The following is a 17359-nucleotide window of genomic DNA, read 5'->3' as shown; positions in this document are numbered from 1 at the left end:
TTACAAAACCCCATGATTTCAGCTAGTGATGTAAGTGGTGTACAGAATAGTTAAGCGGGGTTAGAGAATGGGGAGTGGGTGGGCTGGGGGTCAGCTTTTTTAAGAGGGTGGTCAGAGCTTCTTTGGGAAGGTGGCAACATGTAAGATTGAGGTGACGGAGTTGAGCAGCTGCATTAATGCTAGCTTCATGATTAAAGAAGCAAACCTCTGATTTTCTGGTACTTTCGGATGAAGGGAATAACAACAGTGTCAGATGCTGCTGCGAGTGTCAGTTAAGATGAGGATGGAGAATTAACCATTAGAATTGGCAACAGGAGTAATTTCTTAGGGGCTATTTTAGTGACATTCAGGGGCAAAAGTCTGGTGGAGTTCATTGAAGAGGGAATGATGAGATGGAGACAGGGCACATCAATAATTCTAAAGAGAGTTTTGCTATAAAGCAGAGCTGGAAAATGGGGAGCTATAGGGAGATATGGGGTCAAAGCAATTTTTTCGTTTGTTCTGAATATTTTAGCGACGTTCCTACGTTGATGAGGATGAACTAGTGCAGAGGTTGGTAAACTGCAGCTTAGGGGCCAAATTCAGCCCACATGCTTTTGTAAATAAAATACTTTCACACTGATTCATTTATTTATTGTTTGTGGCTGCTTTTGTGCTGCAGTGATAGAGCTGCGTAGTTTTGAAAGAGACCACGTGACCTGCAGAGCCAAAAGTATTTACTTCTGGCCCTTCACTGAAACAATTTCCTAACCCTTGATCTCACAGGAAAGGTAAAACTGGTGAAGCAAGAGGGTGAGTGGTGCATTGCCAGACTGATATCCTTGCCTCCTAGGGGGTAGCCCCTGCAGTGCTCCCTACAGGAGAGGCGTTAGAATCCATTGCACAAGTGCAGGGTAATTGAGCCGGGAAGTTAGGAAGTGATGCTCTGCTTTTGGGATGCTCGAAAGTGAGACTTTTGAAGTGGTGCAGTTAGTAGTCATAAAACTGTCTAGAGACTGGGTACCTGAGGAGGGATTAGAAAAGAGTTTGAAAGTGATGAGGTCATTGAATTGAGAGGTCAAGGTATTGAATTCTTATGTGGATAACTGGAAACTACCTTCTGTATTCCAATTTTTAGACTATAAAAACAATAGTAACACTGTACTAAAGCCTCAATGTTGTTTACATATTTCTGTTTGGGGCTCTTGGCAACTGTTACTGTCCTTTTTTCCGTACTTTCAGACAGAGAGTAAAATGGTAACTATTACTGTGATTATGGTAGTCATTATTTTTATGAGTTCCTCTTTTTAGACTTGCCTTTTTCTTTAATAAACACAACTATCTATTTGTTACAAATTTATTTTTTTATTGGCTGCGTTGGGTCTTTGTTGCTGCGTGCGGGCTTTCTCTAGCTGTGTTGAGCGGGGGCCATCCTGCCTTGCAGCACGCAGACTTCTCCTTACGGTGGCTTCCCTTGTTGCGGAGGGGTTTTAGGCGTGTGGGCTTCTGTAGATGCAGCAGGCAGGCTCAGTAGTTGTGGCATATGGGCTTAGTTGCTCTGCAGCATGTGGGATCTTCTCAGACCAGAGGTTGAATCTGTGTCCCCTGCATTGGCAGGCAAATTCTTAACCACTGTGCCACCAGGAAGGTCCCTCTACTTGCCTTTTAAAAAGATTATTAAGACATTTTCCCTGTGGAAAATGTGTTATATTCCCCTTAATAAACTGTTTAAGCATGTTCAGAACTACTGTTTATTCTTAGCTTTTTCAGATAGGGCAGAGCTCAGTCCTCTCTGGAACCCTGCTTAGAGGTGGGTTTTCGCCCGGGTCTTCTATCTAGAATAGGTGTCTTCTGTCTAGGAGCGTATCTCACCATAGAATGTTGATGAGTCGCAGGTGTGCCGTGCCCTGGGCCATATCTTGTCACCTGCTCAGACTTAAGCATCTGAGACACAGTTTGGGCCTGTGACTCTCCATGTCTTTCCTGGTACAGCTTGTTGGAGCCCCGGAGGGGTGGGCAGTGTGTGCAGCCTGTAGGTCCCCGGTCATGTCCTCCTCAGCTCTTCCTGTCGAGAGCCCTAGGCTTCCTGGGCCCCCGGACAGAGCCAGAGACTGTTCTGTAGAAGCTGCGGCCATTGTGGAGATGACAGGAAAGCATGGTGACTATGGTACTGCTCACATACCACAGTTCTTGTAGTGCAGGAGTCTAGCCTGGGCCATGAGAGCTTAATGGGAATTCCAGGACTGCATTCCAAGCCTCTCAAGTACGTAAACACTGGGCTCAGTGGCAGGCTCCCCACTCCACCAGTCATGATTAGAGAATGACTCAGTCGTGTACAGAAACCTTTCTCTGGATTTTGTGCAGACAGTCTTGTATGTGTGAGTGCATAGCGAGCTTTTCCAGCCAGTTCTGTGAGGAGGTGAAAGCTGTAAGTGGCCTATGGGCCAGTAGAAATGAGACCTTCCCCTTGGACAGTTCTAGGGTGAGAGTGTCAGTGCCCGTGACTAGATGGTAGCTGTGGGTGTGGGTCAAACCCAAGCCTTCAGTAGCTTTCATAAGCCATTGCCATCTAAACATTGATACCCTTCAGGGCAGCACTTGATTTCTTATTTACATACAGGGTGTGCCGTCAAAGCAATCTACTTTATTCTTTACCTTAAGAAACAGTTTTCCATTTCTTTATCCAGCCACCATAGGCATTATTATCCTCCGGATTTAAAAGGAGTACTCTTTAAATTATTTGTTTACTTAACATCAGATTAGCAGCTTCATTTAATTGGTTCATTAAGGCATGTGTCAAGATGAGAGTTGAATCAGTTGCCTCAGACCAGAATATTAATGTATGATATATTTTTTTTGACTGATCCGTTTATTTATCTCTGCTTGATGGGAGCTTCCAACTTTTCTTATTGGCGTCTTTGATTTTTGACTCATCTGTTAACGACTTTGGGTTATTTTGTGCTTATAAAAGAAATTTGTTTTACTTCTGATGGTGTTAAAATGTGAAGCACTGAAAACAATGGCAAAAGGGAAAAGATAACATTGGCAATGAAGCATTTCTATATTTCGTGTTTATACAGTTATCAGGTCTCTTTATGAATTATATTTAATTTAGAAACCTTTATTTACTTGGTTATTATAGCCAGGAAACCATCATGGCATCCTAACTGTAGAAATAACAGCCAAACAAAGTCTCTTGATATGATCAGTGTACCTTGCAAAGTCTGAAAGAATCAGTCCCTTGATAATTTTTGCCAAGTTTTAGCCTCGTATTTCTGTTGTCCTGTTTGCAGTTTCTTTTGGTGATTTACCAAAGTGATGGACCATTTTAGAATTTGCAGTGTGTACTTATGCTGCAGAGTCCTTGTTGTTGTTCATCTGCTCTTGATGAAGCCAGGCATTGTCTGTGAATCTGTCGAATACACCTGTCACTGTCAGTCAACTTTGTAGGACAAAGTGAAACCCAGCTGAGTGGAACGTGATGTGAGGCCCAAAGCACAGGCTCCCAGTTCAGTTCTCTTGTCTCAACACCACACCCTCTTCCATGTCAGGTCTTCTGATTTTATGTGATGACAGTTATTGGTCAGAATATATTACAGTGTTTGCTGTACAGACGGGGCCTTTGTCACGTAATTAAAGAGCACGAGAGCTGCCAGACTAAACAGTGGTCTGAGTTTCAAATAATGTTCTGCGACTTCCTTGGCACGTTTTTATCGTCATCTTGAACATGTGTTATTACTTAGCATTCTTTGCCATAGCTAGATTACAGAGGAAAAAAAACCCAGGCAGTGAAGGAGACTAACCCTGGTTCCTCAAGGAGATAAACGCCTCCGAGATACCTTCCTTGCACCCTTAGAATGCACTGTTTTTGTGTGTGCATCTCTCTTCTCTGCTTGTACTTATAAATCCTGCTTAAAGCAACTGTTTACAAACTCAACATAACGGTCAGCTTTTACGGACAGACTTCATTAGTTATCTTGAAATTCTAAAGAAGGGTAGGCCCAAAGGGCAAATGGACAAAGAACTTGAAATAAATATGAAAAAAGAGTCCCCCTCATTAGTAATCAAAGAAAATTTCACTAACATGATAAAAAACATCAAATTGGTAGAGGTTTTTTTAAAAAAAAATTAGTACTTGTTCAGAAGCTAGTGAAACATGAACTATCATAAATTGGTACATCTTTGTGACAGGCAAACTGCCCGCATGTATTAAGCCTTAAATGTACCCTTTGATTCCACTTCTAAGAGTTCATGCTAAGAAACTAGTAAAAGATATACACAAGTACTTATATACAAGAATGTCCATTAAAACATGATTTAAAACAGCAACAACAGTAAAGACAGCTGATGTCTGTCTTTACAGAGAGGTTTGTGTGTAGCAGGCAGGGCCGTGGGCTTCCCAGGCACAACCTTATTTGCTCCTTACCATCAGGAGGGGAAGTAGGCAGTGGTATCACATGGGAGGAAAGAAACACTTGGAGTGATGTGCTTTTGCAGGAGTGCAGAGCTAGGAAGATTGACTGAGAAGTTGAACCTGTTTGACACGATTCCTTAACCATTACATTTGTTTTTTTCCTAATGAATACTAGTAAAAAGTAGAAAACGGGACCCATCAATAGAGGACTAGTTAAATACCATGTAGGTTAGAAAAGTATACAGTGGAATATTAGCCATAAAAAAGAAAGAAATAATGCCACCTCCAGCAACATGGATGGACCTAGAGATGATCATACTAAGTGAAGTAAGCCAGGCAGAGACAAGTATCGTATGATATCGCTTATATGTGGAATCTAAAATATGATACAAAGGAACTAGAGCATGAGCTCTAGGTGAGCGGGCTTCAGTAGTTGTGGCATGAGGGCTTCAGTAGTTGTGGCCTGCGGGCTCTAGACCCCAGGCTCAGTAGTTGTAGCGCACGGGCTTAGTTGCTCCCTGGCACGTGGGATCTTCCCAGACCAAGGATCGAACCCATGTCCACTGCATTGGCAGGTGGATTCTTAACCGCTGGGCCACAAGGGAAGTCCCAAGGTGTTCTTTTTGACCCTTTTCTATTCCACTTGTGTTGACGTCCTTGCTTCCTACATCTTGTGAACTTTTCCTGCCAACTCTTTAAATGTTGGTGTCCCATGGGTTTCTGTCCTCAGCTCACTTCTTACTCCTCTTTCCAGACTTAACTCATCTTTTTGTCCAAACTAGCCTTTCCCCCATACGTTTTCTTAATATTTTATCTTAGAGCAGTTAAAAATCATGAACTCTGAAACTAATTAGCTGTGTACCTTGGATAAGGTTCAGTGTTAGTGTCCTCCTCTGTAGAATAGGTTACTCATTCCTACCTCAAGGTAAGGATTAAGTAATAGTTGAAGCCCTAAGCCCACTGCATTATTGCATAGGAGCTTCCATAGATAAGATCCCTTGCTGTGATGTTTGTTGTTCTGGTGGTGGTCATTGTGGTGGCCTCTAGGTAGGAGAAATCAAGCACCTGGATTCATTCTGAATTTCTTTCCTTCTCTCTCTCTCCTGTGTCCAGTAGATTTTCAAGTCCTGTTGATACAACCTTGTTAATCTTTTCCTATTTACTCCTGCTTTGATTCTTATCACCTTTTATCTTGAGAGTGATCATTGGCAGCTAACTTATCTTCCTGTTTCCAGTCCTTTTTGTGTTCAGTCCTTCCTATCACTGTAGCCTGAATAATCATTGTAAAAATGTGAAGCTGGCGATGGCATCATTTTGCCTAATCCTTCTCTTAGTGGCACCCAGTCACCTAGAGCCAGGGACATGTGCTAACTCAGCAAACTGTTTCTGCAAAAGGCCAGATAGTCAGTACTTTACATTGCTGGCCATATGGTCTCTACTCTGTCATTGTGATGTAAAAGCAGCCATAGATGATATGTAAATGAATGAGTGTGGCTGTGTTCCAATAAAACTTTATTTATGAGAGCCGAAATTTGAATTTCATGCAGTTGTCATATGTCATGAAATATTCTTCTTTTGATTTTTTTTTTCCACCCATTTAGAACCCTAACAACTGTTCCTCGCTCGTGGGCCAAACAGATACTGGAAGGTGGCAGGCTTTGGCCTGCAGGCCAGAGTTTACCAAATAAATTGAAGCTCCTCAGCATGGATAACAAGATCTTTTGTGATCTGCCCTGGTTTATTCTTCCAGCCTGATCTTTTGATACCTTCTTCCACGTATGTGATAAACTTGCCTTTCCTCTATCTTTAATGAGCCACCCTGTTTTTGCTTTGTCTGATGCTGTTCCCTTTGCCCAGGGCACAGGTCACTCTTATCTGTCCTCCCTCCCCTCTTCTCCATCCTCCATCCACTGCATGTCGATAACCTGTTCCTCTTTCACGGTTCAGGTTGAGCAGTACTTATTCTGTGCAGTGAGGACACTGATCTAAGCTGCCTGGGTTTATATCTCAGCCCCACTTCTTGTCTCTTGACCATTTCTTTGTCTCGTCTGGGAAAAAAGAAAAAAGGAATTAATCATCATCATGATCCCTATGGTTTCGCTCTGTGAGAACCCCCTGAGCTGGCACATGGACAGCACTGGCAATTGTGTGTTTCAAATATTTATTGTGAAACCCACGGGTACTCTGCACCTCAGATAGAAGAGACTGTTTCTGTTATCCCTTCAGTACCCTTTATAGACATCTGTCATAGCACTTACAATGCTTGATGTAGCTCTCAGCCCAGTGCATTACACTCAGTAATAACAGGCACTCAGTAAATGTTTACTGAGTGAATGAGAAAGAAAAGGGAGAAATCTTATCTTGACCTCAGGTGGATTCCAAACCAAAAATCTCTTGCATGTTACTAAGTAACAGGACAAAAAGGAGCCATAGAAAACAAACAGGTTCATTAAATTGAAAATAAAATTTAAAATATCTCATATACGGTTGCTGTTTTTAGTGTTGGGCTCATGTCTGTAGGAGGAAAGAAATGCTGGTCCTCTGAGGAATCTGTGTCCCTGCCAGTCCTTTCTCTTATTGGTGGCATTTCTTTCTGTTCATTCCCCTCCCCACTCAGGCAAGGATGAGCATGCTTCTTACCTGTAGTTTCAACATGTGGAGCTGTGGGACCAATACAGAATCATGTCTTGGGGAGAGTGCCAAGGATTCAATGAATTATTAGAGCAAGGAGGCCGGCAGAGCCACGGGGTCCAGAAAGACAGAGGATGAGGGCTCAGGACCCAGGCAGAAGAGAAAGAACAGGGCTGGATGTGGCAGGGTGGGGCTAAAGCCTGTGGCTGGCTAACAAGAGCATTATTGCTTGTGCAGGGGTGGTTCGTGTAAAGCTGTGGACAAAACGAGACTTTTAAGGCACATCACAGCATCTAGAATTAGAAGGAGTCAGAGATGTCTTGTCAATGAGCTCCATTCACTATGGGAAGGACCTTTTGACTACTGCTCTTCCTTCTCACCGTCTCCACTTTCTGTGATAGAAACGTTCTGTTGCCTAGATTCATTCAACAGATGTGCGTTATCACAGGGCTGTATTGGGCATCTATTGGAAAACATTTGCTTTTTACATAACCGAAGTGTTCCTTACTGAAATCCATATCTTTTTCATGCTCTTTTAGGCACTGGGAGAGTTTTTGTACATCAGAGGCATATTCTGGTATGGCTCATGTGCTAGCTTAATTCTGACACTTTCTCAGCAAATGAAGCAGTCAGCTTTATAACATAGATTAAGTTATTCTTATATTGTATATGTTTTGTGACCACTGGGGTGCAGATGTCCTCAGGGAAGAAGTATAATGCCTATCCTAAGGAGGATTCTGTCGATCTTTGTAAAATGATCAGATCTGAAACTCTCTGTGCTAAAGCTGCTAAAATCTTAACCCTGCCCCCTTTTGGGGGAAAAATAAGTCTTTATATGTGTACCTTTATTGTTAAGACTTCCACAGTTCTCTGCAAGAAGATTAGCAAATGTTGCAAGCAAGGGCAAACATTTCAAGGAAAAACAGTACAAATATTCTTACTTTCAAGATAGACATAATATCATGCCATAACTAAACATTATGAAACCATTTCCTTTTGAAGCTGATTCAATATGAACCAATAATTTGAAATTCAACTGGATGTTAGAGACCTTTTATTTAAAATGACTGTTGTTGGTTCACTAGACTGATAAATTTGCAAGCCATAAGAAACAAACAAGCTTTGTTTATAGTCTAGTGTTCAGTTATGAACAAATGTGAAATCTAAAGCTCCTTACCAATATTGTTGGAAAGCTAGCAAACGTCCAGCATCTATTTTGGGTTTGTACACAAGTTGACCAGAAGCAGCTTATTCAAAGACTCAAATATGAATTATTAAAAAAAAAAAAGGAGATGGGGGGTAAAATGGATTTGGGGTGGGGGGGCAAGGTCAAGTCTGTAGTGGGCAGAATTCTAAGATGACCTTCAAGACTCCAAGCCTGTCTTCTCCCAGTTATTCAGTTAAGCACTAACGTAGTCCTGCCATGAGTAGATATTGCAGATGTCATTAAGGTCCCAAACTAGTTGACCTTAAAATATGGAGATCATTCGGGTGGCCCTGACTAATCATACGAGCCATTTAAATCTGGTCTAGACGTGAGAGACAGGGAAGTCAAAGAGATTTGAAGCTGGAGAAGGTTTCTACATAGAGGAGATTCTCCGTTGCTGGTTTTGGAGTTGGAGGGAGCCACGTGGCAAGGAATGTGAGTGGCCTCTAGAACCTGAGAGGGACCTCTAGCTGACAGCCAGCAAGGAAATAGGGACCTCAATCCTGCAACCACAAGGAACTGAATTCTGTCAGCAGTAAGATTGAAAATGGATCCCTTCCACCCTTCAGATGAGAACTTAGCCCAGCTACCATATTGATTCCAGACTTTTGATACTCTGAGCAGATAACCCAGCCATGCTGAGTTGGGCTTCTGACCTACCGACCTTTGAGCTAATCAGTGGGTGTACTTTAAGCCATAAAGTTTGTGGTAATTTTTTATGCAGCAACAGAAAACTAATATGAGGCCTCAGTCATGTCTCCTTTGCAACAATGTAGTAGCCTATTACCTGATCTCTCTGGTTCTAGACCAGTGTTGCTCAAACTGTCTGGTGAAGAAACAGTTTTTGAAATTCCAAAGTGTTGCAGACCAATACTGTGGCAGATTGTGTTTTACGAGGACAACTGCAAAAACATCTCCCATCCCATGCTCTCCTGTCACGTGACCATGCCTCCCCCTCTTGAGGAGGCTCTAGCTCCCTCCATCTGAATCTGGGCAGGCCTTAATGACTGACTTATAACCTCTTACTGTTTTCAAATGATGCTCTGTGTTCCAAGGCTCAGTTAGAAAAGGCCATGCAGCTTCAGCCTGGTTCTCTAGGAAGGCTCCTGATTGGCACCCAGCTGCCATGCTGTGAGTCCATGCCACGTGGAGAGGGCAGTACTGGGTGATCCAGTCAGCAGAATGAACAGTCTTCCTTGAGTCATCCCAGCCCAGATACCAGACATGTGAATAGAGAAGCCTTCAGATAATTACAGCCTCTAAGCTGGTCTAGTCAACCCCAGACTTTGTGTCTTCCCAGCTGAGGCCTCAAACATCGGGGACAAAGACAGGTCATCCCCACTGTGCCCTGCCTAAATTCACGACCCACAGAATCCGTGAGTGTCATAAAGTAATTATTGCTTTCCGACACTACATTGGGGATTGGTTTGTTACGCAGCAGCAGATAACCGGAATAAACATTTTTACAAAATTCTGTGAAAGTGAAATTAAAAAAAAAAACAACAATATAAGCAGAAATCACGTAGTGTTACTTCTATGCTACTCTGTTGGTCAAAGCAGTTACAGACCTTGCCAGGGTTCAAGAGGAGAGGATGCACACCCCATTTCTCAAAGAGGAGATTTGAAGAATTTGGGAACCATTAAAAAAAGAAAAAGTTTACATTTTTAAATAAATTTAGCCTTATGGAAAAATTGCAACAATATTACAGAGAATGTCCATATGCCCTCCACCCATCTTCCACTAATGGTAACATCTTATGGAGCCATAGTACAACTGTCAAAACCAGGAAGTTTAACATTGAAATAATACTGTTAACTAATCTGCATATCTTACTCTAATTTTGCCGGCTTTCTCAATAATGTCCTTTCTGTTGTCCCAGATCTACTCTAGGACCCCACAGTGCCTTTAGTTTTCAGGTCTCCTTAGTCCGCTCCAGTCTGGGACAGTTCTCACCCTTCCCTGTCTTTCATGACTAACGTTTTTGGAGTGTACGGGTAGTTATTTTGTAACATGCCCCGCAAATTTGCTTGAGTTTTTCATGATTAGATTAGAGTTATGCATTTTTCACAAGAGTACCCCAGAAGTGATGTTGTGCCCTCCTTAGTGCGTGATATCAGGGTGTACATGATGTCAGTATGTCTTTTCTTTTGTTTTTTTTTGGTTATTGTTTTCTTGGTTTTTTTTTTTTTTTTTTTTTTTTGCTGCATTGAGTCTTTGTTGCTGTGCGTGGGCTTTCTCTAGTTCTGGTGAGCGGGGGCAACTTTTCATTTTGGTGCGCAGGCTTCTCTGTGCAGTGGCTTCTCTTATTGTGGAGCACAGGCTCTAGGTGCGTGGGCTTCAATAGTTGCTGCATATGGGTTCAGTAGTTGTGGCACATGGGCTCTAGGCTTAGTAGTTGTGGTGCATGGGCTTAGTTGCTCCCCAGCATGTGGAATCTTCCCGGACCAGGGAGTGAACTCACGTACCCTGCATTGGCAGACGGATTCTTAATCACTGCGCCACCAGGAAATTCCGATGTCAGTCTGTCTTATTCCTGGTGACGTGAAACGTGTTCCCTGGGGAAGGTGGTACCTGTCAGGATTCCCCACTGGTAAATATCTTGTGAATAGGTCCTTTGAAATTATGCAGATATTCCGTTTGTCATCATATGACATGGGGCCATGTTTTAAAATTGCCACAAAGTTCAAATTTTTTATCATTAGAGCCAACAAATTAAAACTTAATCTTTTCATTTTCTGTTGTTATAGTGTCATAGATATGTGGCTATTTGCAGAATAGCTCTGGTCTGCAGACCACACTTTGAGGAGCAATGTTCTAGGCTGCACTGTTTCACTGGTTGGTTTTTTCCAATTACTGTGAGATCAGAGTTTGAATAGCAAATCCAACTGTATGATTTTCATTCTTCAGCTTGAAATTTGTTAGAGGCTTTCCATCCTTATATGGTGAAATCCAAACTTCTGAGCCTGACAGTCAAGGCTACATCATTCTGCTCTGTCTTTATCACATTGTCCCTTTACTAGTTAGACTTCTCCAATTGTCCACACCATTGTCTCTGTGTAGTCACACCTATTTCCTCCACACACAGTAACTGGCTAATCCCCTGTCTTTCAAGGCTCGTGAGTACCTCTCCTCGGTAGTCTGGGCTCACTAGGTTTTCCTCATGTCTAGTCCCCTATACCCTGTGTGTGTATCTCTGATAGAAGTTGAATTTTGTTTTTATCTTTGGTTATGTATTTGTCAAAGCATTTTTTAGAAAAAAAATATTGAAGTATAATTGATTTACAATGTTGTGTACAGCCAAGTGATTCGGTTATACATATACATGTATCCACTCTTTTTTAGATTCTTTTCTTGTATAGGTCATTGCAGAGTATTGAGTAGGGTTCCCTGTGCTATGCAGTAGGTCCTTATTAGTTATCTATTTTATATATAGTAGTGTGTACATGTCAATTCCAATCTCCCTATTTATCTTTACCTCATTTCCCCCCGTTAACTGTAAGATTCTTTTCTACATCTGTGACTCTATTTCTGTTTTGTAAATAAGTTCTTTTTTTTTTTTAGATTCCACATATAAGCAGTATCATATGATAGTTGTCTGTCAAGCCATTTGACTTAGCTTGAAGGCATCGATTTTGAGTTATAAGATTAGCCCATGACACGGGTTTAATAGTGTTAATCATAACTTGAGATAGTATCCAGGAAGAAACGTCTCCAGTACTAAGTAAGATCTGTATAACCATATGGATTCCAGACACGCAGAGACGGTGTGTGGAGAAGCCCTTTGGGCAGGACATTGTCCCTGATGGATAGGGTTGATTTCTGGGGCCTGTGGCTCTAGACTTGTGGCCCTAGTTCATGTGTATTGTCTCTACCCCAGGGGTAGATAAAAACTTCAAGCAAGGAAGCAAACCCAAGACAGGGCAGCTTCATGGGTGGACCCCCATGTCTCTGTAGGCCTGTTTTACTGCTTTTGGGAAGCATTTTCTTTGTCCTGCAAAACTGAGCAAAGAGCAGGTGGAGATACTCTGCCTTCCTCTCCTTGCATCTCCTTCTGTTTTAAGTTTTAAAGGAAAGTTTTAAAGAATGCCAATAACGGTTTGAAATTCAACCCAACCTAGTGTTGTAGCTCTCTGAACAGAACTGGAGTGATCTCCCTGTACCAATTTTTCCTATGTATGTTGCAACTAGTCTTTTATATCTAAATATTACTAGGTTTACTTTATATTTAGCTCTGTTTTCAAAGTATGTGAAACGTAATTGTGCCAGAAAATAGAGAAAAGCAAGGCCACCATGATTCCATAGGTCACTGCTAATAACTTTACCTCAAAAGCAGTTGTTCTTTCTTATCAAAAGTGTTGACCTATTATTTGAATTATACATTTTAATCCTTTTGGTAGTCATTTAGCACATTTTATGATAAGATCTTCTTAAAATTTGTGCTCGTAGCTTCCATAGATAAATCTCAACTAAGTATTTATCAGAATTTAAATACACAGTATTTTACATGATAGCATCAATAAATACGTGAAAAATGTTATCAATAAATGACCTATCAATTAAAATTTATCAATAAATAAATTAAAAAAATTTCCCACCACCAGTGGCAATATTTACTTTAAGAACAGGAGAGAGTTAGAATGCCAAATAATGTATCCTAAAGATTTTCATAAATTCATTCAAAATTTTCTAATTCAAACAGTACCTCTTTTGTTAATAACATAAACCACAGATATACAAAATCCCAGTCAACCTCCTGAAACAAAAACCTTGTAAGGAAAACTCAACCACACACAATCTTATCATTAAATTACACTGTTAAAGGGAAAAAGAACCCCTCCCCCCAAAACAAAAAAACCAAGGTAAAGTACTCCCAAGAATGGAATTTGGAAAGGGCAGTATATTTCAATTTAATCATCTGGTATTATTTAAGTACAGTGTGCTTAGATGGCTAACATAAAGGAAGAAAAGTTTACTGTAGTACAGTTAATATCGTCACAGTCCTTTGAAGATTTGGAATAATTTAAAAGAGATCTCTACTTTGTTTTCTGTTTTAAAAATTCAGGTAAATCTTTTCCCTGCCTGTCCTTCAGGCTGCCCATAAACGATAGAAATTTCATTCTTTTCAAATTTAGGAAATAACAGACTCATGTAGTAAAATGATACTGGTCATTTAAATCATGGGAGTCAGCCACAACAGAGCCCCCAAATAAGATAGCCTTTTGAGTCATGATTTTCCAAAGTCTGCTATGATGATTTAAGACTTGCTGCCTGAATAATTCCTTGAGAATCAGCCACATCCACTTTGTTTAGAGGTAAGCCTCCTCCTCCCTTGTTTACAGAGGCCCGAGCACTGGAGCTGCTCCTCAGAGTACCAAGTCAGTGAACGAGAGCTCCATTACTCAGAGCACATCAAGGGTTTGATCATTTGAGAACCGAGCTACTAATGGACCTATGATGATATGAAAGGAGATGCTTAAAGTAAGGATAAGCTTAAAAAGCTATTTTTTAAAATCAAAAGTTAAGAAAATATTGAAAACTGTGGCCTTTAAAGCAATCAAAAATCTGTGGATTTCAGGACTTCCTAGGTGGCGCAGTGGTTAAGAATCTGCCTGCCAAGGCAGGGGACATGGGTTTGATCCCTGCTCCAGGAAGATCCCACATGCCGCAGAGCAACTAAGCTTGTGTGCCACAACTATTGAGCCTGTGCTCTAGAGACCGTGAGTCACAACTATTGAGCCCATGTGCCACAGCTACTGAAGCCTGCTCACCTAGAGCCTGTTCTCTGCAAGAAGAGAAGCCACGGCAATGAGGAGCCTGTGCACCACAACACAGAGTAGCCCCCACTCGCCGCAACTAGAGAAAGCCCACGTGCACAGCCAATAAATAAATAAATAATCTGTGGATTTTAGATGTTTTATATACAACTCACAATAAAGCAAAATGCATTTTACATCACTACCTAGTACACATAAGCAGACTTGTAAGTGACATAAAAATGCCATGGAGCAAATACGTGTGACACCCTTGGATATCTTCCATTTTATTATTTTAAATTAAGCAAATGCTAGTCAATACCCAGTAAACTCATTGCCCACTTCTTGGTCACTTCCCATCGTCTGGAAAAATTCTGTCTTAGATAGTTGTAAGTGTTTGCAGCCATCATTGTCCCATACCTGCTTTAGAGTTCTTTTGGAATTACATGTGAGGTTAGTTCATAAGTCACAGAAAATGTCACTGAAAAAAAAATTTTTTTTTTTTTTTTTTTTTTTTTTTTTTTTTTTCACTGAAAGTGACTTTAGCTTGAGTTCCTTTTTTAATTTACCAGATGTGGCTCTAAATTGTGTGTTAGTCAAATCAAAGAACAAAATTGCTCTGGTTAATTGTGTTTGGAAGAATGTGAGGATTGAAGTGTTACAACTGAAAGGAGACTTAAGAGGTAGTCCAGGCCAGCCTGCTCATCATACAGAGACCAGGAGACAAACCAGTTGCAATATTTAAGAATGAATTAAGGTCATTTATGCAATCATATGTAAGTAATAGAATGTATTTTAAAATACCATCATAAAAAGTCTGGTGTTGTAAGTGGCTGCTTCTGGATCCGAATGTTGTAGTAGGCTGTGATGCAGGAGCTGTCACTCCTGGGTACCAGAGGGGAGGCAGTGGTGCCCGTGTCCCTGTGACTTTCTTGACTTCAGTTGCTAGGGCAACTTGGAGATGTATGTGCTTGGCTCTTTCAGCCTGGGCCTAATAAGAGTATATATCATAAAAATTTAAAAAGACCAATTTAGGAAATGATATGGTTAACATCTAGGAAGCTGAGGAAGAGGATTAAGAATGTGATGACCTAAAGTTGTGCTTGGTCCTGAGTCTGTGTGTTTCCTGTCCTGCCCAGGCATGGTATAAGGAGCTCCATCCTCACATCTGAGCCTTCAGTTGCTCAGGAAAGTGAGAGAATGTGAATGAATTTAATACTTGTAGTCAAAACCTTTTCCCTCTAATATGTCGAGACTACAGAAATCATTACATTTATTTTTGCTAGATACTGAGCTAGGCTTTCTAAGTGCTTCAGTCTTTGGGAATTCTCTCTGTATCGTACTTTCCCTTAACAGATATTTGTAAAACACTGTGATTTTTTTTTTTTTTTTTTTGGCTAGTCTCATAGGCTTTTCTTTCATCAGTGTGTTATCATAGACAAACAAGCTCTAGGGAGGCCAGATGATAAATTCCCTTTCTGTCCACCTGGTGTTTTCTGTGAAGTAGACAAACAGCACGTAACCTACAATGAAAGCAATGTGCTTGTCTTAAGGGCTGTAGTTTATCCTACAAAGGAGATTTTAATCAAGTTAAGGAATTTGATTTTTAAAAAACTGAAGCCGGATCAGCAAATTATAGCTTGTGGGTCAAATATGGGACACTGCCTGTTTTTGTAAATAAAATTTTATTGGAACACAGCCATGCTTATTCATTTATGTATTGTTTATGCCTGCTCTTACATTATAGAGACAGAGGTAAGGAGTTGTTGTAGAGACTGTGTGGCCTGCAAAGCCTAGAATATTTACTATTTGGCCATTTACAGAAAAAGGTTTACTGATCCCTGGACTAAAGGAATATTTAGAGATTGAAGTATTGTTCTTAAAAAAAAAAATCACTTTTGAATCAAGCCTATTTTACCTTAAGTAGCATGAAAAAATTCTTCTGTTACAAACAGATGACAGTTTATAACTAGGATTGATGAGAGAAAGTGCCTAGAAACTATTGAGTGATTGGTGTCTGCCTTTTTTTTTAAAGATCATCAAAAATCATTGTACGTTAAATCATTAATGGTGAGAAGATAACTAACGAGGCATATATGAAAGATTACAGTGCGGCATGCTTATAATTTAACTACAGGGAGATTGGTTACATTATTTCAGCTGGCAATGCCTATTTTGATAGTCTTTGTAATAATTGTGAATTTTAATAAAATTTTACATTTATAAATATCAATCTGAGATTTTACTTGCTATAGATCAGTGAGGCTAAGCTAATAGTCATTTGCAAAGAAGTCTCATACTTCTTGTGTTTAGATGTAGTTACATATATTAAGATGAGTATTTAATCATACTGTTTCTCGGTCACAGAATTTAAGAAATAAAACACGGGGCTGCAGTGCCCCATATCAGGGTAGCAGCTTGAATAATTTTAAAATAATTAATAAATTGTCTTTTCATTTTTTAACAGACTTGTGGAAGAAAGCAAACTGATCCCATGCATTTTTGAAGTAATTCTGGTAAGAGAAGAAATATGCACCTGAAATTCAAGTGAAATTTAAAAAATTTTAAAGTTTTGACCATGTCGTTTGCTTGGGTTCTAACCCTAACTCTGCCCAGAAGGACTGTGTGTCCATCGTCTCACTTAACCTTATTAGGGCTCCTTTTCCTTGTCTGAGCTCCTATGCAGCTCTGAGATTGTATAGGGTCAGTGTTTAATGACCTGCCCTCTTTATGAAAATCCTTTGCATTTTATTTCTGTTAAGTTAAAAAATATATTATCTAATACAGAAAGAATACTGTATTTGAGGTTGGTTTGTGGAGGAGGGCAGAATGACGATCGCTGTGCCTCAGTGTGAATTTTCTGATGTTTACCAGGAAGCTCTTTGCCTTTGTCATCACTGGGTCACATCAACAATTTTATGCCTATGGGCAGGAAATCGTCTTCTTCAGAATGTAGAATGGCTTAGCTACTGTACACCATTTTTTTCTATTCATAGAACTCAACTTGGTTGAAAACCATCAGTTAAAGAAACCTTTCCTCTCTGGTTCCTATGTGTAGAGAATAAAATGCGATGTTGGGTTGGCTTTTCTCACATCCAATAAATCCCTTTTTATACTAAATACAAATCTGAGAATTATGCTGAAAACTCAGCTGGTATTTGTAGCAAGGGAGTGCCCTTAGCCAAAGAAGTGTTCTCTTGTACCTGAGTGGGTTATCCCTCTTTACCAAAAACTTTCCCTCCATAGCTAACTGACAGTGCAGGGGACAAAGCAGGGGACACGTCCCCAGTCAGATCAGCTGAGCCTGCCTTGGTCATCAATCGAACAATAACTGTTTTTGTCTGATAACCCTACACATGCAACATTAGCTCTCT

The 17359-nt window shown here is 40.5% G+C and overlaps 1 protein-coding gene across 11 annotated transcripts in view; it reads left to right on the top strand.

Annotated features, from left to right (window-relative positions):
* The window catches only part of ULK4 (unc-51 like kinase 4), a 559288-nt gene that overhangs the window by 225573 nt on the left and 316356 nt on the right, over nt 1-17359 (top strand). For 9 of the 11 annotated variants that reach the window (XR_009048679.1, XR_009048678.1, XM_057704482.1 and 6 more), the window contains one exon: nt 16453-16501. Coding sequence is in view for 8 of the 11 variants with exons in the window: in XM_057704482.1 (XP_057560465.1) it covers nt 16453-16501 (49 nt within the window). In the remaining 3 variants the exon portion in view is untranslated. Of the gene's footprint in view, nt 1-5994; nt 6170-13571; nt 13699-16452; nt 16502-17359 lie in introns of those variants that run through there. The other 2 variants (XR_009048680.1, XM_057704486.1) reach the window with 2 other exon arrangements.

The sequence above is a fragment of the Hippopotamus amphibius genome, chromosome 13, assembly GCF_030028045.1.
Source record: "Hippopotamus amphibius kiboko isolate mHipAmp2 chromosome 13, mHipAmp2.hap2, whole genome shotgun sequence".
Taxonomy (NCBI): domain Eukaryota; kingdom Metazoa; phylum Chordata; class Mammalia; order Artiodactyla; family Hippopotamidae; genus Hippopotamus; species Hippopotamus amphibius.
This window is presented reverse-complemented; position numbering and strand designations above follow the sequence as displayed.